The sequence below is a fragment of the Epinephelus moara genome, chromosome 23, assembly GCF_006386435.1.
Source record: "Epinephelus moara isolate mb chromosome 23, YSFRI_EMoa_1.0, whole genome shotgun sequence".
NCBI lineage: Eukaryota > Metazoa > Chordata > Actinopteri > Perciformes > Serranidae > Epinephelus > Epinephelus moara.
Window position 1 is genome coordinate 746,422 of NC_065528.1, and position 24,028 is coordinate 770,449.

Consider the following 24,028-nt stretch of genomic DNA (forward strand, 5'->3'; position numbering starts at 1 on the left):
GCATGTAGTTACTTATATGTTTCAGATGATGACATCATGTTTGTAGTCGACGAATGATAGGCAAATGTTTGCCTGCAGAGTTTACTTCTCACCTTGGGTTCATTCTTCACCTTTTCAAAATGATCCCACACTTTGGATTTCATGCCGGACATATTATTAACCAGCCTGTGAAAAACTGCAAGTACCAGCCCTGTAAATTAGGGCCCTACTAATGCCACATCTTTAACCACCTGGAAAACGCAAGGTTGGGTGCTCGGTGCTACTCGTCTTCCAGACGCTTTTACAAGTGTGTAGACCTATCTTCCATGGGACAGATGTAAAGCTCTAGGTAGCCCTGCACTGAAATTATCAACTTTTCCAAATTTATCACAGACTGAATATTTACGTTACAACGGACTGATATCCATCGGCTGCATTTGGTTTGTAATGTAACTCCTGTCTGACTGTTGTGCGTGGCCTCTTCCTGTGTCTGTCCTTTCAAATGAAATTCCCACACAGTCCAGTCATATAAGTTTTTGACAAGATGGAGCTAACAGAGTGTCATGTTTGTTTGTTGTTTTTTTCTGCAACTAAGCAACCAATGACATTTTGCCAACTAATGACCTTTCTGGTCGACTAACATTTGGTAGACTATAAGGGGGCAGCCCTATCCCTAGCCAACAAGGGTCCAGAAACACCATGTGCTCCATAAGCTCTCATGCAGTCATTTCAGATTACCTTCATTTTCACACTGGTTTTGTGGATTGTTGATTGCTGACTAAAGCTGGGCTCAGACTACAGGAGTTTTAAAATCCTAACTGATTTGAAACCGAGTTGCATGACACACGAGGTGAAACTTCACAGCTGTTCTCTCTAAGATCTAACATGCACAAACTACAACATTTAAAAATAATGGTGCACACACTACAGAATAGTATTAAGTTCCTCCAGGATTTCGCGGACTGGTTTTGTGATTGCTGCAGCCTGAAATGCCTGATTTCACAGCAGCTTTTCTCAAAAACTGCGATGTCTGTTGCAATATTTAGGGGTTCAAGTCCGAAGGGCTGAAACTCTTTTGTTTTTGTCCTGCTTTATTATTTTTATTATTACTATTATTATTATTATTCAGAAATGTTTTCCCAAATTCCTGTGAGATGGTAGATCGTAGAGACACAAAATTTTCACCAATGACTGGAAGTTGTGTGCAAATGCTGCTCAAGATATATAATGCCAACTGGCCAGATGGGGGTGCTATAATTAAGGTCAAGGAAAATTTGATTTTGAAAGGCCACCACCCTCACACCTTATGTCAGATTGACTTCAAACTCGACATGCATGGTCAGGTGAATGGGTTATACGAAAGCCTTAAGAACCCTAAAGGTCCACCCATTAGATTGTCCACCATATTGAATAAAAAAATAAATTAAAAAAAAAATCCTTTTTGACATCTCCTCCTAGGGCGTCGGTCTGATTTGTATCAAAAATTCTGTGCATCATCATCGGATGAAGCTTTTTAAAGTTATGAAAGACTTTTTGATATGTCATTGCATTTTGATACTGATCAATGAACTTTACAGGGGGCAAGGCTCAGCAACATAAATGGATTTTCCTCCTTAACTGTTGAGCCAATTGTCACAAAACTTGTAGGAAATGTCGACATGAGTAACTGAATGATATCCTGAAAGTTTGATTGGTTTCAAATCAACCAACAGGGGCCGCTTCACATGCAAAAATTTGATATCTCATCATCAGCCAGGAATATTTGTACAGGGTTGATGCACAAAATTTGAAATGATTGCTTAAAGGGAGCGTGGCTTATTAAAGTAAATCTTCATTTCAAAACATTTCACAGTCCATACATCAAAAAATCAGAATAAATCACCAGTGTGTCCTACACAGCTGAGATTTTTTAAAGAACATCCACTGAATTGTGACAAAACTTTTTTAAGAATATGTTAAACTATTTAACATCTATAAAAGTCTTCATCTAAAAGCAACCACCACTGCCTCAAACATTCTTTGGATACTTGATGTCACATGTTTCAAATGGTGCTCAGATTGGTTTAACGGTAAGCTCACAGTGATATTCATTATCTTGTTGTAATTAGTACTGTATGCACAACATTTTGCATTTCAGCTCATTTTAAACCAATTGTCACCAAAATATTTGACAATACACCCGAAATCAGTAGAGTGATGTCAGATTTCTTTCAGAATTTTATCACCAACGTTTTAACTGTTAGTGATATCTCATTGCTTTTCGAAGATACTGACCAATGAACTTTACAGTGTTGTCAGCAAATGACTCCACAACGTTTGGGCCAATCATCACAAACCTTGCAAACAATGTCGGAAGAGGTACCAAGAACATATCCTGAAAGATTCATTCAAATTGACCACAAGGGGGCAACACAAATACAAAAAATGGGCATGCAATAACACAAATCAGACTAAAAATCAGAAATTGATTGTCCAATCATTACAAAACTTGCAGGGTATGTTGAATAATAATTATCAACCACACGTATTAAATTATTTGAAATTCGTTCAATAGGGGGCCCCACAAGTTACAAACATGTGCGACGGCCTTTAGCAAAATTTGGTTATAATGAATGAGGAAACCTTCATTGATTCAAACATCACCAAACTTGGTGGACTTTTTTAACTAAGCCATTAAACCATGTCTCCATCTGTCTGATTGTCATAAAACCTGTTGGTAATCTAATGCAGGCGTCTTAAACTGTCAGAGGTCTTGATTCTACCAAGTTTTCAATTTTTAAATGTCCATGCTGGCTTGAACCCCGTAATTGCCGCTTGCAGCTATATTTTTAGATGTTAGTTGTTGCAGTCACAACATCGCGAAATCCTGGTGGGACTGATTTTAAGATTACAGTGCCAGAGGGAGCAACCCACTACCTCACGTAATCTCATGGGGATGTAAACAAAACAGAGACTAATGTGGTGTGACAGCTTGCTGTGATGTTAACAGTGCTTTGCAGTGAGAAAAACCCAAGCAGAAGCTTAACGAGTCTGGAGGAGAAATGTTTAACATGGGTTGTCTATTCTTCAGTGAGAACTGGTGAGATTTTAACAGTTTTTATATCTGTTAACATTAGTATGCTGGCTGAGGGCTAGAATATTTCCTGTTGCTTGGCAACACTGTTAGCCACTCCAGCTGATGTTATCATTATTGTAATCATCTAGATTTTAACTCCTAAATATCAAATATGTTGACAATTGTCAGGGCGACCTCGAGTCTGAGTAGTTCAGGAGGTTTCAGATGGATCTGTAAATCTCTCACATTACCAGATAATCTGGGCTAACTTCTGTACGGACCAAGATCCTAGACGAGATTTCTCCTACAATTGTCAGGAGGGGAGAATTGGGGAAAAAAAACGTCCAAAACTCCTGTTGTCTGAGCTTGTAAAACAATTTAGAAGAGATTAAACCATTTTCTGATTGGTCAGGTGTTTCAGTGGGGACAGACACTTTTACAAAAGCAGCCTATTGTTTATTCAAGTTGTCTTTACATGTCTTTACATGTATAAAGTGTTTTCTGAACACAACTAACTATGTGAACACACCCTTGGGAGCTACACACATACAGTAACATGACAGTGAGACACACACCCCTCCTCTCTGTCCATCCACATGTGTGGCTCTGATGTGTTCGGCCAGGTCAGGGCTGCTAGGAAACAGCAGCTGGCAGTGATCCCAGCAGCATGTGTAGCTCAGAGACTTGCCCCCCAGAGGTGCCGAACCACTCCCCGCCACCGTGCCTCCACCCAGACCGTTGAGCATGGCTGGGGTAGAGCGACCGCTGGACGCTGTGCTCTCCATGTCCATCAGGGTGCTACCAATGCTAGAGAATACACACACATGACAAAAAGAATACATTAAAAGGACAATACTACAAAGGGTCCTGATAGAATGAAATCAAAATACAAACAGGAGCCGTCACTGATGAATAATACATTTTTTTTTAAAAATTCAGTATATTATACAGCAGTGTTTCCCACACATTCTTTTATTTGTGGCAGCTCACCACAATATCAACATTAACCGCTACATATTAGGGATGCGCGCGATTAGCCGTCTAAACATTAAACTTCCGCTCCCTCACTAGAAATATGAGTTGGTAAAATCAACAAGTGTTTCATTTATGTACAAGGCTGCTGAACTGTCATGCAGCCGCCCGCCACTAGTGGGTGCAACAGAGCCGTCACACAGCAGTCCCCCTCCCCGCAGTAATGCGTGAGTAGACTGGAGTTTTAACACAGTATGGTGGGAAACTGGAGAGATGTCCTCTCGCAAAACCAGTGCAGTTTGGCAGTACTTTGATCTAGACAAGGAAAACAATGTAGGCTGTGTCAGAAATAAACTGGCATATAATTACTCAATTGGAGCAACGCGCAACCACATTCAACTCGAGCATTTGGATGTTAACGGGCATAGAACGACGGCTGCTGCTGCTAGCTGTGCTAGCCACACTCAGACCAAATTGACATCGTTGACCTGGAGACGCTGTGAACCCACCCAGTCTGAGAAGATAACACAGCTCATTACGACAATGACCTCGCAAGATAGGCTTCCACTTAACTTTCTTGAAGGTAAAAGCTTCAAGCCTGGATGTTGATGTTCATATTCATACCGCACGGCGCAAAGTGTCTCGTTCTTCAGCGGCATTTAAAATCCGACATGGCTGTTGAAGATTCAAAGGCCTCTTAATCACACACTATTTTTTGGGACAATGTTTCAAATACTTAACAACAAATCGTGCTAAAATTTTGACTTTTCTGAGTGTTTTCCTCTTTTTAGACTAGTTGACTAGTCTTAATGGAATGTTGTTGTTTTTTTTGGAGCTGAAAGTAAAACTTAACTCTTCATTACTTCATATGCATATAGAACTCTGTATTTCTTAGAACAGTGGTTCCAAACTGGTGGGTTGCGGTCCAAAAGTGGGTCGCAGGACCAATGCGAATGGACCGCTAGTGGCTCATGAACATGTCAAGTTTATAAAAAACACATTATCTTTTAAGTAAAGTGAATTTCCAGCACAGAGGAAGTGCAGTTTCCTGCTGTAGATTGAGTGACTAACAGACAGCTACTTGACAGAGACAGCAAACTGGCTCGAAGACATGGCCAGACGCAAGTATGATGCTGAATATGTTAAACTGTGTGGACCTTAAAGTGATGACTAAGGAGAAATCAGGACCCCCTGGCTGGGCCAGGTCAGAACCACTGTCGTAGAACATCATCGTTCTCATTTTAGTATACAATGTTAGTAACAAATATTGCAACATACATACATACATACATACAACAACATCTGAAAGTAACTGGCATTTAAACCACCTGAAAGATTCCTTTTTAGTCAGACAGTCTTAAAATGAATAGTAAGGCCCTCTGCAATGCCAGAGCAAACTATTACTCAGCATTCTTAGCAAAATAAGAACAATCCCAGGTCTCTCTTCAGTATTGTCGCCAGCCTGACAGAGAGTCATAGCTCTACTGTGCCTTGTATTTAGCAATATATCAATATTATATCAATGTCATGAAGTGAAACTAAGTGGCCATTGTCTAAGATTCTGGATGTCGTAATATGCAAATGTTGTCTTTTCCTGGTTTTTAAGGCTGCATTACAGTAAAGTGATGTCATCTTCTCAACTAACCAGACTGTTCTTGCTGTTCTATTGCTTGCCTTTACCTACTGAGATTTATCCACATTACTGATGATTATTTATGAAAAATCTCATTGTGTAAATACTATGGTCAACCCTACAATATTGTCATAACAATTTTGAAGTATTTGGTCAAAAACATTGTGAAATTAGATCTTTTTTCCACATCACCATGTCAAACAAGCAGTCTGCCTGTCAGGTAGTGCTAACGATAGCTGGTTGAATAATTTTAACATATCTCCCAACCAGGGATGAACAATATTGGATTTTTTTGCCCATATTCAATATGCCGATATGTAACAACTCATTTGACCAATAACCGATAGTGACAGATATATCCACTATTTTCACCATCTAATAGTGATTAACAAGTCTCTTCTGTAGTGGAATAATCATATTATGCATGCATACTCACGATGGCCCACCAGCAGATGGAGACATGAAATACAATACTTTGCAATGTATGTAATATTCATTCAGCACTTTGGCCAATTCTGATATATATTGGCCGATATCGATGCCGTGCTGATATTATCGAGCATCCCTACTCCCAACGCTAGCAGCCAGTATCCAGCAGCCAGCGCTTATGGAAAGTTCTGGGTATCACAGTGTCATTACTGCTGAATTGTCTTCTCAGGCAGGTTTCAAGCTGATTTTCAGAATGAACTGCAGAGAAAAAAAACTATTAGAGAAAACATCCGTCTAAAAACTCTTTTGAACTGAGTTATCGGCAACAAAAATACACAAAAGTCTTTATTGGCTCAGACTGTGTCATGTGAGCAAATTTTGTAGCTTGCATTGTGCTACCAGCTGACCATCTGCTCTTATCACTATCCATACTGGCTCTCTGTGGGGGCCCCCTATGGACCAACACCTCTAAACAACACGCACACACACACACACGGTGCCCAATTTTCCACCTTGTAGGGTAGTCATATTGGCGGAACCCTTTTAGTTTAAACAGCCACTGGCGGTGAATAAACAGGAAACGGCTGATAGCAGGAATTAGCGAGCAGCTAGCAGCAAGAGGGAAACGCAAACCTGACAGACACTGTAAAGATGAGCAACTGGGGAGACAAGGAATTGTGCAAATTTGCAGGAAAGCCCATTCAGTCTTTTTTCTAGAGCTGTAGTCAACCAAAGAAAATCTTGGTCGACTAAAGTCACACATAATCTTCTACTAATCGATTAGTCGTGGGAAAAATTTTTTTTTTACTTCTGCGGTGGTGTGTCTGTGTCACTCTGCAGTTACACTTCCAAAACACTAGTCGGTGGTGGAGGATTCCAACCCCTGCCAAGCAGGGAGGCAAAGGGTCCCATTTTTATAGTCTTTGGTATGACCCGTCCGGGAATCAAACCCACAACCTCCCAGTCTCATGGCGGACACTCTACCACTACGCCATTGAGCTGGTATACATTAGCCTAGCGACGAGCGGAGATTTCCTTTGCTCATATGAAGCCAGGATAAATCACACACAAGAAAATGCTATTTTAGTGGAGACTTTACTGTCTTCACAATTTATTGTTTCTTATCTGTGAGAAAAAGAAAACTACGTGAGGCGTTCATGCATGTGGACTGGTGTGTGACAGATAAACTTCTGGTTGCGTAGAATCAACAAGTGCGAACGCGCGTGTGGACACTTAACATTTCTCCAACAGTGACAGATGGACGTGCACACGCTGTAAGTACAGTACGCATCTTCTTGTTACACGTGATGTAGTGTGCGCACATCATAGTACGTGTGCGTGTGCATGCATGACAAAAATGTTCTATTATCTTCATGTGTGTGTTTATGCATGCCTTCGCAAAAAACGCATAAATGTTACGCGTAGTCACTCCGCGTCATGTGATTATGCGGTGTGCAGCAGTCATCACGCTTACACGTGCGAGTGCATGTGTGATCGTTTATGGGGAAACTACATAACACGTACGGCGTTGTTTTGCTGCACAGGCGTCAATGCATGCATGTGTGACACGTTCAGTCGATAGCTCCGCACGTATATTGAAACGTATGGTAACACACACACACACACACACACGCACACACAAAATTTTTCTTTTTTTAATGCAGCACAGCCCCTGGACAGTAAAACATGAGTGAAGGCAGTATCAATTAGTGGCACAATCACAATATTACAATGCAGGGCTCGACAGTACGAGCGTTTCACTCGCATTTGCGACTAAAAATAGGTGTGTGCGAACTGTAAAAAATATTTAGGGGCACATGTGCACATAAAAAAATCAGCCGAAGCAGCTTATATTTTTGTCAATAAAAAAATATGATACTCTAACCGCAAATGTTGGAGGAACTCCAGCCGCCTTCCCTCTTCCCCGTGTGACACGGTTAGGGGCGGTTTTCCAAGCCACTGTCGGCACAATGAATATAAGTCCCACTGTCGGCAGCGTGGAAATAAGTCAAAGTGTGGAGGAGATGGACCGGGTGGATCTCCGGGGAAGCCTGCTCCGTTCTCCCTGTAGTTCAAATAATTTCAACTCTGAGCGTAGCGCTCGGGCGGAAAATCAGAGTGGTGTGCGACGCCAAGGGTAGCGGTGCTGCTTTGTCAGGCATTGCTGCCCTCTCCATAGACAAACAATGGGACAGCCAGCACAAAGCGGTTTTACAGCTGATCATGTGTAGAGGTCTTTAGGGACCGTTCGCCACGGTACCGCTGCTGGGCAGGGTGGAAATAAAGCCCTTTTCACACAGAGCGCGCAAAGCGCAGACCTCAGCCAACGAACCCATTCACTGTGTATGTGCTACCGCGGCGCAAGAGCGCACCGCTCTGCCGTCGAGCTGAGCGGCGCGCGAGGGGGGGTATGTCGCGCACCGCCGGCCTGCGCTCGAATTGAAATTTTTTTAATTTCACCGCAACGCGCTGTGACGACACCTCAGCGCTGTGCGTCCAATAGCAGAGAAGAGCCTGAAGTAGACCTGGAAGTGGTCACCATGGAGCTGTAGCTCCTGAACGAGCCTGTACTCCCCCAAATCCTGTCCTCTGCGCCCTAACCCGCGGTGGGTGCCGCGAAAGCTCTGTGTGAAAGAGGCTTAAGTCCTGCAGAGTTTCAGAGGACCTGGAAAATGTTTTAGGATAGTAATAACATTATATAAGATAATCATATTGCAAAGATAATATAAGATAATAACATTAAAGACAAAATTAAATTGCAATACTTTTTCAAAACTTGATTGATTTTACCTTTCTGTACATTTTGTATACAAATTCATTAAATAATTTTGCTTGTAAATGTCTATTTGCATCACGTTTATTACGGAAAACACATTATTTGATCAATTTACATTGTGCCCCTAAAGTTCTTGTGCGCTCCTTACTTTTTCAACTTAGGAGCACATGTGCTCCTTGGGAAAAAAGTTAGCGTCAAGCTCTGCAATGTAGCATTTTTGGGAAACAAACACATAGTGCATCCCATGGACAGTAAAGCATTACTAGGTCATCGTGGAAATGAGTGAATTCACTATTTCCTGTCACAGCAAAAGTAGCAACGTAAGATTTCGGCAATGTCTGTAGTAATATCCTGCACATTTGTGAATTTGGGTACATTTTATGAACTTAAAAATATAAGGTTATTTGTCTACCAGCAGATCCAGGGACCTCTGTGCCACCCTGCCGACACCACCGAGCTTCAAAGAGCCGGATGAGAGTAAGCAGATGGACAGGTATTAGATCTGTGCAGAGCACCAGAAGCAAAACACAGACACATCACCAACAGCATGATAATAACATTCAACACACAAGTTTTACTCTCACTGGTTTATGTGACACGACAAATACTTTCAAATTAAGTAAAGTCACACAATGCCACTGTTTCTGAACCCCCTTTTATGGCACCTGTTCCAAAGCCAGAATATAATGTTATGCCTCCTCACTGTGCTGTATATAAGGTACAATTGCAGAACAAGGGACAAATTAGTCTTGCTTTTAAGCTGCTATGGGAAGTAGTAACAATGCTAAAATGGTGTCTGTAAAAACAGAACACCCAGAAAGATGGGCTCATGGGCGGGACGGATGTGATGTTTTGACAACATGTTATGTGTGCAGCCTACTGTGGAAGATTTAAAAAGTAGCTGCTAGCAGTTAGTGGCTAACTCAAGGATGAAGAACAGCAAACAGTCTGCAAATTGGAAAAACGCTGAGGTCCAGGAGCTCCTTACCCTCCGAGCAGAGGATGAGATCAGCCATCATATAACAGGGACAGTAAATGATTGTTGTTGCTATGTTATGCCATTATTATTGTTTATGAAGTGCTGTCGACGGTTTTTTATGTCGCACTTAAGGCCAACACTGCTGTGTTACATGTCATGTCCGTCACACCTCTTTTGATTCCATGAATCCAGTGTGATATCATCACACACCGAAGCAGCATGATGCCGCCATTGTTTGGTTCTGTGTAAAATTGCAAAGGAGGAATAAAGAAGGGACTTTGTATCGGCTCTTTATCTCTGTGCAAAAAGGGCTTATGATTTCAACATGGATTTGTTAACAATTTAGCGTTACAGAGAAAAATGATTGGGATGCACTAATATCAGCACATCATCAGTATCAGCGAATATTGGCTGGTGGATGCGTCTCCCAACTCTGTTAAGAGGTTGCTCCCGCAGACCACCAAGTAGAAACTGGAAGAATTGTGGGGTAAGGGGTGCTCATTGCGGTCAGATGACTTTGTTGCCACTGCAATAGACAGCAGGTAAATAAACACAAGGAATGAATGGGACAGGTGTGAGCTAATCAAGACATCTGCACCATAGTCAGAGATGCTTATTTACACTGGCACCAGTGCTCCCAATTATATTTTGAGGTCGCACAGATGAAATTTTGGTCATTTATGAGACCAAATGGTCGCAATTTCGAGCCCTGTTTGATTGTCTTTTATGGTCAGCACTTTGTGTTGCATTATATGCATGAATTCTGCTATATAAATAAAGTTATTGTTATCAATAAACAGCCATGTAGGTGTGCACAGTACAGGTTTCACAATAGTGTTGCTTAAGTCATTTCCCACCTCACTGGCTTGACTGATGTTTATGTGCGTGTGGTGTGGTGAGGTGATTTCTGGCTAAGCTTCTGGATTTAACCCACAGTGGGTGCAGTTACATGATGACTTCTCATTCAGAATGAAATAAATCTGAATGAAGTAGTTTACATGGGAAATATTCATTCCGAATGAGGGTATACATGGGAGATCAGTTTAAACGCCATTTAAATCGCCTGTATTCAGGTCCGCACAAGGTTTGGGGTAGGGAAGGTTTCTGTTTTGATAGGGGGCAGGGCAGATGTTACATGTTTACGTTTACTGGAAGAAAACACTGTAGTCCTCGCTCTGGATAACAAGATGCTTGACGCCGCCATTCTTAATGCCTTTTTCTGGTTTGTTTTGCTTATATTCTTGAAGCAGCAGTACGACAACAACCTTGTTCTGCTAATGCTTCGTCTGTTGAGGAGAAGGGAGGTAGAAGGTCGAAGAAGGGAGATAGAAGACTGTGCTTTGGCGAATGGAAACCGGTGAGTGCAACAAGTCTGACTGCTCTATCTCAGCCCACTGTTATGCCCGCTATATACGTCATCGCGCCAGAAGGGCAAGGAAACGAGGATGCACAGAAAGACCGGAAATGAACTTAAAGAGGAATGAGTGTATACAAGTGCGAGAAATTCTTTCATTTGGAATTAGAAACGAAATATTCCAGCCCCTTACATCAGATTGAATTTTCAATCGCATTGGCCATTTTCATTCCGAATTAGGTGTTTACAAGATCACTTTTAATAGGAACAAACTTTCATCCCGAATGAAAAGGGAATTAAACTGTCCATGTAAACGTACTCACTGTCACTTCACAGAACAACATCGTCTAAAGACAAAGGTGGCATGGCAGTACCCAATATGCTTTTTTATAACTTTCTCTATTTTTCTATGTATTTTCATTTATGTAGGCCTAAAAAGCTTTTTAATACTTCCTTCCTTGTTTGCTGTATTTTTGGAGTGCCTGGATTGCGTTCCTGTGTATCCTGTTGTTTCTTATTCTCCATGAGCTGGCCGACACAAGGTTTTAATCTACGTTTCATTATACAGAGCAACCAGTCATCTCTCTCTTTTGCTAAAAAAAAGAGTATGTATCGGTATGTCATATTGGCAGAAATCAGCATGTTGGCAGATTCCAATATTTCCATTTCAAGCCAATATCGTATGATACGATAGCGTGCCGATATTATCATGCATCCTGATGTCAGTCAAATCAGAATTGGTTGTTAAATATGAATTTTCCCTGTTTTTCATAAAAACTTGTAAAGTTGGAATGGGCACAGCAACAGGCTCAGAGTGACAGCGGCATTCACCATAATGTAGTAAACAAGCTAACTGTGCTAAGGAGGGATCGGATATGTGCAACAACATTTTTTTCCGACACTAGATATCACACAAAAGCCACAGACTATGTCGTGTTTAGTATCTGTGAGCTGTAAATTCACCACTTCTAGGCAGAAAAAATAATATTATCTCAGAGCCTTATGCTGTGTTCACACTACGAGTGACAAACCAACAGCGTGCCCAGCTACAACATCACTGATTCGCTGCTGAATTACTGATGAAACAATCATTAACATGGTTATGTCACCATGGGCTTGTGTGTGTCTGCTACCTGACACAAAGCACCTCAACTGAATGCTATCTTAAGTTTGTATTTGGAAAATCAATCTGGTTATGATCCATGTCTGAGCCCCATTTTAACATTATATCTCGCTGCCACATTGCATCCCTGTATATAACGCGATGTACAGAGAGCTAGCCTAGAGTCAGCTAACTAATAACACAGTACCACAGCTAAAAAAACAAAACATTTGATTGGTTGACACCTCACTGTGTTTTTGGAGAGCCAAAAAAAAGTTAAGATCAGCCCAACTTTTGTTTGTAGCGTGTCACGCTAAAAAGTGAAAGGCATTAAAGGGAAATTTTGGTTTATTTCAACCCGTCTCCTATCGTCCTAAATTTGTTTCAAGTGACTAGTGACATAGAAATAATAGTTAGCATGTTAGCCGTTAGCCTAGATACAGCCGCAGTGTCAGACCTGTTAAAACGTAAGTGAACGGGCATACCCTCAAGTGCAAAGTTAGTCCACTAAACAAGCTTTTTTTTCCACAAAGACCGCCTCATATCGTTAGGATAAATGTCAGAGAACATATAGAAAACGACATGTAAACGTGTTGTCTTACCTTACCGGTGTGGTGCCATGTTTGTTTACCATCTAGCTCTGCTTTCCAAAGCGCAGCCGAAATGTATCTCGCCAGCTCTAGATAAAGCCCAGCTGGATACTAACGTTACTCCAGGTGGAGGTGTCTCGTCCTCGGTCACATCCAGACCTTGAAAATAAGGCTGCAACCGGTCCCATTCCTTGCAACAGAGGCATTCCTCTTCTGTGGGCACTGGGGCACAGCATTCACAGGTACACCACCAGTCCCCAGAGCTAAGTAGCCTTGCAGCAGCCATTCCTCCCCTCTCATCCTCTAACGTTACCTGTTGCGCCTCTCTCTCTCCTCCTCCTCCGTTCTTCAATTTCACGAAGCTCTTCGTCAGTGTATTCTGGCTCAAATAAATAAGGGCGGTCATCAAACTCTGCAAAATCAAATTCCTCCTCCACAAAGTCAAAGTCTGGCAAAAAGTCAACCATTATTCTATAAATCTTTCATAAAATAAATTAATGAACTTTTCAGGCTACTGTCCGGTTCTGCCTTCCAGCTGTTGCTGCTTGTTCAGGCACGCCATGAGATCGCTGCTTGTTCTCCTGATTAGTGATGGGCATCAATTTTCGATTATCGATGATTGATTGTTAAGGCTTTTGATCGATCACAAATAATTTTGATCGATAGTCGCAGTGTTTCCCCTACAATGCCTGGCATAGGTCCGGCGTGCCGCCATGCCAACGAGACCCCCCCTTCCCTTGAGGCCTCTGAAAACACTACGCCATTGAAAGACGGAGGTTTTGCTGAAAACTGAAGCCTGTAACTCTGGCTGGCAACGGTTGTAAACACCCAGGGGTGAACTGCGCATGCGCGCCATTCTTCCTCTTTGGCCTGGGGGGTTGAAGCTCAAAACTGGGGCAGCTGCGCTCTCTTGCGGCGACAGTCTGCACTGCACTCTTTTGTTTTCTTTCTTTTGAAATACTCGCTTATCAATTAATCGATAATTGATCGTTAATTTTTTTGATGATCGAATAATGAATTTTGATCGTTTGCCCATCCCTACTCGTGATATTTCGGCCGTGCTTTGGAAAGCAGAGCTAGAGGGATAAACAAACATGGCAGCACACCGGTAAGGTAAGACAACAAGTTTACATGTCGTTTTCTATATGTTCTCTGACATTTATCCTGACGATATGAGGCGGTCTTTGTGGAAAAAAAGCTTGTTTAGTGGACTAACTTTGCACTTGAAGGTATGCGCGTTCACTTACGTTTTAACAGGTCTGACGCTACGGCTATATCTAGGCTAACGGCTAACATGCTAACTATTATTTCTATGTCACTAATCACTTGAAACAAATTTAGGACAATAGGAGATGGGTTGAAATAAACTGAAATTTCCCTTTAACTGTCATTAAAGGGATAGTGCACCCAAAAATGAAAATTCAGCCATTATCTATCAATCAATCAATCAATTTTATTTATAAAGCCCAATATCACAAATCACAATTTGCCTCACAGGGCTTTACAGCATACGACATCCCTCTGTCCTTATGACCCTCGCAACGGATAAGGAAAAACTCCCCAAAAAAAACCCTTTAACGGGGAAAAAAAAACGGTAGAAACCTCAGGAAGAGCAACTGAGGAGGGATCCCTCTTCCAGGACGGACAGACGTGCAATAGATGTCGTACAGAACAGATCAGCATAATAAATTAACAGTAATCCGTATGACACAATGAGACAGACGGAGGCTCAGGTGAAGTTTTAGAGTCCTCACATCCCTTGCGGAGATCGGCGGGGGGAGCGGCTAGCACACCTAATGGCTGACGGCGCCCCAGACTAACGTCCAAGAAGACAAAATTGAAACCCCAAAATATCTCCAACATGCTCATCCGTAGTGATTCAAGTGTCCTTAAGCCCCGACATATAAAGTTGTATCGAAAAACGTCATTTGAACTCACTGTTTTTAGCCTCACTGTAGCCTGTAGCTCTGACTGCTTCTCTGTGATCCATGCTCACGTGTGCGCGCTCAGGGTGATTGGTGATGCACGGTCTCTGAAGAGCAGCAGTCTCGTCAGTACTGATGTCCAGATTCTCAAGTTCAGGCATCGCCAATTCCCAGTCTAAGGAGCAAAGACTTTCCTCATCCGATGGCATTGCTTTGCATTTGAAACAACTACACCACCAGGTTTCCAGTGCTTGACTCCGGTATTCTGCGGCTGGCTGAGGCTCATGAGCTGCGGCGGGCTGCTTCGTCCAGTAGCCTGGGTTCCGCGTCCATATACTGGGGCTCAAACAAATACGGCTCAACAAAGAAATGCTGTTCCTCCTCAATTTCAAAGTCTTCAGACATGTTGGGCTGTAGTGCAAATTATCTTTTAGCTACTGTGGTTAGTGTTGTCTCTCCCTGCATGCATGTGTCACATGATGTAAACACGGGTAAGCAAAGCTCATGCTTTCGCTGGTCTCACGCAAGCGCGCACACGTGAGCGCGGAGCACAGAGAAGCAGTCAGAGCTACAGTGAGGCTAAAAACAGAGTTCAAATGACGTTTTTCGAAACAACTTTTTATGTCGGGGCTTCAGGACACTTGGATCACCACGGATGAGCATGTTGGAGATATTTTGTGGTTTCAATTTTGTGTTCTTGGACGTTAGTCTGGGACGGTTTCAATTTTGTGTTCTTGGACGTTAGTCTGGGACGCCGTCAGCCATTAGGTGTGCCAGCTGCTCCCCCCGCCGATCTCCACAAGGGATGTGAGGACTCTAAAACTTCACCTGAGCCTCCGTCGGCATATGGGTGAGTAGATAATGGCTGAATTTTCATTTTTGGGTGCACTATCCCTTTAAGGCAGATGAGCTGAGCATAAGCTGGTAAATAATACGTTTATTTACTTTACATGGAGCTATAATTAAGAATGATGCAAAATGTTTGCCTCATGTTACTTTCTGAGTGGATGGTTACCGTAAACCAGTTCAGGCCTTGTTGCATTTAACAATAAGCTAACAGAGCAAGGCAAGCTAATTGCTAACATGCTTGGTTAACAAGAAAAACAACAAATACTTTGAGACGGCCGTCAGAGATGAGAGATATGATCAATTTACACTGTCTGAGATATAACAGGTGGTGTGTTCCACGTGTTTCATTTACAAATTGATCTAGAAAAGAGGATTTGCACTTCTGGGTAACGATGTAAGAGTGCAGACGTCGACTTCAGGTCTCCCGATCACATCTGCCAAACTTCCTACTTAAACGTCGGACTTTCTTCTATCAACCCGTCACAGCACGTTATTAAGTCATTCTGACACTTTTGACACCAAAATGAGCTGCTCTAAACATGTGAAAAATAGCGCACAGACAACCCCAGTCGCAACACGAGCTAGCACTAGCATAGCTAGCAAACTCTCAGCCACGGCCGCTAACACAGCCTCTGCTGACGTTAATGGCAAAGCTGCTAACGTTAGCCTACCTGTCCGAGAAGATGCCACTGACACCATCTCCATGTCGCGACTGGTGGCCGAACTTGCGAAGCAGAGAGCCGGCTTGAAGGATGATGTCTCTGGGCTGATTCAAGAATCTTTAAAGCCACTTCAGACAGCCATGGATGCCCTCCGGGACACGGTCGGCTCGTTCCAGACCCGCCTTACAGCCGCAGAAACCATCACCAGAGAGAACTTTGAACGACTGACCACAGCCGAAGCCACAATTACATCTCTCCAAACCCAGAACCAAGCACTGTGGGACCGCGTAGACGCAATGGAAAACCGATCACGCAGATCCAACTTGAGAATAGTGAACATCCCGGAGGGCAGCGAGAACGGTAAGGACCCGGTCAAGTTTATCTCTGAGCTCCTGGTGGAGTGTATGGGTCCCGACGTGTTTACTGATCCGCCTGAACTGGAGAGGGCTCACCGGTCACTTGGTCCAAAACCGAAAGAGGGAAAACCAGCTAGACCATTCGTCGTGCGCTTTCTTCGCTTTCAGCAGAGGGAGGCAGCCCTACGATGGTCCAGGAACCATGTGGTGAAGTATCAGGGGATAGCTCTGAGGCTTTACCCCGACCTGAGCTCTGTGCTGGCGAGGAAACGAGCAACCTACAACGATGTGAAACGGGCACTCTTCGAGAAGGGAGTCCAGTTCCGCCTGATGTACCCGGCTCGCCTGGTGGTAACTTTTGAGGCGCAGATGCTCACCTTCGAGTCACCTGAAGACGCCCAGGAATTTTACAACCGCCGTGTAAGCAAGGAGTGATAAAAACAACCGTGACTGTTGGCGCTCATTATTGAGAAGAATGGCCTCTACACCAGGCATTGGACTTAACTAATTGGACTTAACATAAACAGTATTTACACTTGCTCTCATCGCTGGACTCAGGTATCCTTTCTTTTCTTTTTTTTTTTCTGTCTGGTTACTCTAGGCACAAGTGGTGAAACAGCCCGTGTGGCATGTAAATATTATTATTTTCGAATTGGCAATTTAATACCTGATGCTAAGTTAAAGCCCAGCTGGTATTGTTTTTGTTTATAAATTATTTTTTCTTTATTCTGATATCTTCATTGCTATACGTTTAAATAGTGTTATTACTTTTGCACAAAATGATTGGGAGTACCTCAAGTGAAAATAGGGTTAATGAGGACGCACCCCCGGAAGAACAGGGGTGATGTGGTGAGTCTGCAGTTTTCCTCAGTTGGGGAGGTAAACATAGGCATTGATTTTATTTTGTTGTATCACGTTCTGTTGTTATCTTGGGTAATTGGGGGTTCTGTTAGAGTTATTAGGGTATTGGGTGTGCACATCCCTGGATTTCAAACCCATCTCAGCAGTTTTCACCATTTTACAATCTATTTTTAAGTGGAGGATTTTATATGCTCTTTGGAGTGAATGTTGGGCTGCGGTGCGACGGATCATGTATTCCCACAAACCTTACTGATAGATCTAGTAGACCATGAACAGGACACAGGAAATTAATCAGAATACAGGAGGGGAAAATGTAAGATTTATTTCATGGAATGTCAAAGGTCTGAACGGACCTGTAAAGCAAGCCAGAATATTTGCACATCTTAAACTTTTAAAATGTGAAGTTGCTTTTTTGCAAGAAACACATTTAATGGTTAAAGACTACATCAGATTAAAAAAAACGTGGGTTGGCCAAATTTTTCATTCAAGTTTCAATTCCCAGTCACATGGCACAGCAATTATAATTCATAAAAAAGCACTCTTCAATGCCACTAACATTATATCTGACCCACAAGGCCGTTTTATTATCGTTTCAGGGTTCCTGTACCACAAACCTGTCATATTGGTTAATATATATGCACCCAACTGGGATGATGAGAAATTCATAGAAAAAGTAATCTCATCTATACCTGACTTAAACTCACGCTGCCTAATTTTTGGAGGAGACCTAAACTGCACAATCAACCCCTCCTTGGACCGTTCCAACCCAAAGTCCAAAACCCCCTCCAAAATGGCTAAAATATTGTCGTCGTTCATGAACCAAACTGGATGTTTTGACCCATGGCGCTTCCGCTTCCCTCATAGTAAAGTATTCTCCTTTTTTTCACGTCTACCATTCGTATAGCAGAATCGATTATTTTTTCATAGACAGTGTATTACTCCCCTTTGTTAAAAATATAGAATATTCCACCATAATTGAATCCGACCATGCCCCAGTAATATTAGATCTTTCCTTCTCACTTAACCTCTCTGACCGGGCCCCATGGAGATTTGACACTTCGCTACTGACAGACGAAGGATTCTGCCAAATGATTTCAACAGCCATTGATAATTTCCTAGAAACCAACAAGAAGGATAATATCTCCCCCTCCTTGCTCTGGCAGACTCTTAAAGTGGTAATAAGGGGGGATATTATCTCTTACACATCTAGGGTTAATAAAGCTAGGAAGCAAGAACAAGAACAACTTCTCAGTTCAATATTTGACATAGATCGGCAATACTCCGCCTCTCCCACTCCAGAACTTTATAAAAATAAGCTGGATCTTCAATCCAAATATGAACTATTATCGTCCGAAAAGACAGAACGTATATTACTGAAATCACGAGGCTTTGTATATGAACATGGCGAAAAATCTGGTAGACTGCTAGCGCATCAATTAAAATGTAAATCTTCCGGTCAACAGATTACACAAATACAAAAAGAAAACGGGGAGTTTACTACAGACCCCCTCGAAATCAACAATACCTTCAAAGCATTCTACTCAAAACTTTATACTTCGGAAGCACCCAGTGATGATAGGGATATGCACAACTTTTTCAAGAATTTAAACGCCCCTGTTATCAATCCCACCCATAAAGCAGAACTAGAACTACCCTTTCGACTAACAGAAATTTTAAATGCGATTTCGGCGATGCAAAGCGGCAAGGCCCCGGGCCCTGATGGATATCCAATTGAATTCTACAAAAAAATTTCAGCCAAACTAGCACCACTTATTCTAGAAATGTTTAATGATTCGTTGGGCTCCGGGGCCTTGCCACAAACGCTAACTGAGGCAATCCATAACACTTATACCAAAGCCGGGGAAGGACAGAACACAGTGTGGATCATATCGGCCCATCTCGTTGTTAAATAGCGACATTAAAATTTTAGCTAAGGCACTTGCCCGGCGTTTAGAATCTGTTACAGATGAGGTGATCTCCCCTGACCAAACAGGTTTCATGACTGGTCGTCACTCCTTCTCTAACATCTGGAGCCTTCTCAATGTCATATACTCTCCTGCATCCGGGGAGGTACCAGAAGTGGTTATCTCCCTGGATGCAGAGAAGGCTTTTGACAGAGTGGAGTGGGCGTATTTATTTGAATGTCTGCAGGCCTTTGGTTTGGGACCCACTTTCATTGCCTGGATTAAACTTCTATATGCCTCACCAAAGGCATCAGTGGTCATGAATGGGAAGCGATCGGAATTTTTTTCATTATCAAGAGGGACACGTCAGGGGTGCCCACTAAGTCCACTTTTGTTTGCATTTGCAATTGAGCCTCTGTCTATCATGTTAAAATCATCCCCGGAAATAAACGGAATTACTAGATGGGGGAGGGACCACAAGGTGGCTCTGTATGCCGATGACTTACTGTTGTATGTGTCTGACCCGGTGCGGTGTGTCTCCCACATAGTTCAGATGTTGCATAGATTTGGTATCTTTTCGGGATATAAGACTAATCTTACGAAAAGTGAGTGCTTTCCAGTGAACAACCTAGCTCTTGCAATTCCACAAAGGGACCTGCCATTTCATCTATCTAAATCTGGCTTTAGATATTTAGGAATCAATATTACACAGACTTTCTCTAAACTACACAAAGAAAATTTCACACCCCTCATTGACAAACTAAAAAACGATTTACAGAATTGGAGGTCCATTAATCTCTCACTGGCTGGAAAGATCAACTGTATTAAAATGAATGTGTTACCCCGATTCCTCTATCTTTTTCTATTAAAATGAATGTGTTACCCCGATTCCTCTATCTTTTTCAATGTTTCCCTATATTTCTCCCAAAATCCTTCTTTCAGTCCATTGATAAAACTATATCATCATTCATTTGGGGGGGGGGGGGGGAGCCCCTAGACTACAAAAAAGGCTTCTGCAGCGACATCGATTCCAGGGTGGATTGGGTTTGCCAAATTTGCTTCACTATCACTGGGCAGCTAATATTCAGAAAATCATATACTGGTTTCATGCTCCAAAGCTGTCATGGTGTGAAATTGAAAATAAGTCATGCATTCTGACATCGCTTCCCGCCTTGGTTACTTCGAGACTCCCTCTGTCTACTCCATGCTATACCTTTAACCCTGTTGTCATTAACACTTTACGAATTTGGTCACAATTTCGAAACCACTTCGGTTTAACAGATTTCTCTCTTCTGGCCATTATCTGTGACAATCACCTTTTTGTCCCGTCTAGATTAGATAACACGTTCACCCTGTGGAAAAGACTTGGCCTCTCCAAATTTAAAGATATCTACAGCAAAGGTGTCTTCTCCACCTTTGGTCATCTCTCTGAAAAATTCAACCTCCCCGGCTCAAGTCGTTTTCGATATTTCCAGGTCCGACATTTTATGCAAAATCTAGATCCAAACTTCCCCAATGTACCTCACCCTACTGCTATGGATGATATCCTCCAAATTCCCTCCAATCGAAAAGGCTTCATTTCGAGAATCTATTCCAACACATCATCTCTCTGAGACACCTCTCTCAATAAAATTAAAGGGAAATGGGAGGAGGAGCTTGGGGATGCAATACCTGAGGAATCCTGGACTGAAGCTCTGAAGAGTTAATGGAACTACTTCATGTGCTAGGCTAGGTGTAATTCAGTTTAAAGTCTTGCACCGAACCCACCTCTCCAAGTCTAGGCTGGCCAGAATTTATCCCGAGGCGGATGAGAATTGTAGCAGATGTCATATCTATCCCGAGGCGGATGAGAATTGTAGCAGATGTCATATCGCCTCTGCAACATTAACACACATGTTCTGGTCATGTTCTTCCCTCTCAGATTACTGGTCAGCAACCTTCAGAATTCTCTCACAGGGACTGTCCATAAATTTGCAACCTAACGCCTACTCTGCCATCTTCGGCATAGTGCCAGCTGACCAGCAGATTATCAATAAACATAAGGACATTATAGCATTTACAACTCTACTTGCACGCAGAAGGATTTTGTTATACTGGAAATCCCCCAAACCACCCAGCACCTCCTTATGGATGAATGACCTTATGTTTCATTTAAGCCTAGAAAAGATCAAATACACACTTACAGGGTCGAGAGACCACTTCTATTCCACCTGGAACCCAGTAATGTCTTTTATTAACAAACTTCCAACCCTCCCTGACAACTCATAAATTCTTGATTACTAGATCCTGAGGGATGTTGCATGATGTCGCACAGCAAACACAGCCTCCTCATTTATTCTCAAGCTTTATTATCCAACTAGCTACCTCCACTTTATCTTTCTTTTTCTCTTTGTTTAACTATTCATACCTGTTGAATGATATCTTAACCTATCAATATCATAACTTTTATTTATTCATTTAGTTAGTTACTTTATTTCCTTAGATTGGGATGCACTGGATGTTGTAGGGTGGGTGGGTGGAGGGGGTGGTTATATTTTTATGTGTTCTGTGAAAAATCAAAAAATATTATCTTTTTGTATAACTGTCTACATATACCTTGCTCTCAATAAAAATATTGTTCAAAAAGAAAAGAGGATTTGCATACCGTTAGTAAACCATTCCATACTGTTACCATAGGAAAATGCCTTTTCCAGTTCAGTGCTGGAAGCTGTTCCTGTAGTTCACGCAAGGTTTCATGGGGGATAGGAATAAGGTGAATACAAGGCTGGGTTTATCTGTGTAAAACACCATGTTTGTGTTTAAGAAGATTTTTTTATACAGTTTATACTGGATGAAACACACATAGGCTCTGGTATGTTAAGGCCACAGTGGTGTATAATGCTTCCCAGTAGAAAGGGGGAGACAGGTCTGGCTGCAGACCTCAAGCCTCAGACCCCGCCTCCAGCATGGGAACCCATCTCCATCGTCAGGATCCATCCCGCCCCTTCCACCTAAAAGCTAATGGCATGCTTAAATAAAGACAGTACAGGGAAAGATCTCAGCCAATCATGTTGCTGTATTGATGGGAGCACTCGGCGGCACCCTACAGTAAACTTAATTGGTGTTGTGAAAGCATGCACAGTAGAGGTGTGCCAAAACACAGTTTTAAACCTAATTTGTTCAGCAAAGTCATTGAACTTAAGCTTTTTTAAGTTCACTTGAGCTTGCTAAAGTTAGTTAGCCATGCTAATGTCATTGGCAAACTAACGTTAATGTTGGCTTTTAGTTCATAAAAGTACGTAAGAGTTAGATTACAGACAGGCAACATGAAATATTATTATCCACAATGGTTAATTGTATGTATTCAATTTAAAAATCTGTCGTAAGATTTTTTAGCCATTGTTATTATTATTAATTATTTTACAACAGATGCAACACACCATCCCTGTGCAACCACATAGCCTGCATTTTGGAAGAAACCACTCTGATTTTAACACAATAGCTTTACTTTTACTCAGGTATAACTTTTAGGTTATTCTTAATACACTGATTAAACAAATTTGTTCTACTTTGTGTGTGTGTGGATCTTTTGCTTTTTGCCTGCGACTTATGCATGTATCCCGAATCAACTTTTTTTTTTAACCCACCAATAGGGCTTTCAACGAATATTCTAAATTCGAATTTGAAAAAAAAATGGACCTTCAAATGTGAAAATTGATATTCGATTGTGGAGAGAAAAAAAAAAAACACCACCGCAGCTGTCCTCTTTGCGAGTGGGCGTTGGCATCAGATGCGCATTTCTCCAGCCTGGTCGACAAGCGGTTCTGCTCCCAGCTGTTGTCTCCGTCACCCGGCTTGACACATTCGCTCGCGGCTCGCGCAGAAAATAGAACAGACGCCGAAACGATCGCTGCAGGGCGCGAGCCGGTCACGGTCCGGTGCTTCGAGGCTATTCGCAGCGCTTCTGCGGGCGGTGTGGCCACGGGTCAGAGAGGGGGGGCAACGAGAGGTCCGCGGTCGTTTTTAACGTAATGTTATAGATAATTGTTTTATGTGTTTTAATGTGTAGGTATGTAAATGTTTTCAAAGACGTTTATGCTGAAATAAAAATACCTACAAGTAGTTACGTTTCCTTGTATTAATACATATACAAGAATGTTTCCTTGTATTAGTTTGCACTCTTGTGGACATAATGAGGAAAAAAAAAAATATTCAATGGTTCGAACCTATGAGTTATTTTTAGAAGGAATATTCGAACGTCATTTTTGAGCAATTTTGACAGCCCTACTCGCCAATCGCTGCACGCCGGAAATCCGTCATGGTGCTGGATTCCCATCACCCCCATAATTGGCTCAGTTCCCATTTTCTAACATGGATAATAAAGGACCCCATAACCTATTCTTTTTGTTTTGTATAATCCCTTTAGAAATTCTTCATATTGTAATCTTTTTCAATATGTAGGGATGCACCGAAATGAAAATTTGTGGCCGAAGCCGAAGCCGAATATTATTAAACGCTTGGCCGAATACCGAGTACCGAATATCGTTGTTTAGTTTTTCATTAGTTTTTGCAGATGAACCCCCTCCAGATTAGTGTTGTCACGGTACCAAAATTGGGACCCAC

General features: G+C 42.1%; 1 protein-coding gene across 1 annotated transcript in view; it reads right to left on the reverse strand.

The window, feature by feature from the left end:
- Nucleotides 1-24,028, reverse strand: part of aebp2 (AE binding protein 2) — a 46,912-nt gene that overhangs the window by 18,874 nt on the left and 4,010 nt on the right. The window contains exon 2 of the mRNA XM_050036083.1: nucleotides 3,610-3,841. Within this exon, the coding sequence (XP_049892040.1) occupies nucleotides 3,610-3,841 (232 nt within the window). The remainder of the gene's footprint in view (nucleotides 1-3,609; nucleotides 3,842-24,028) is intronic.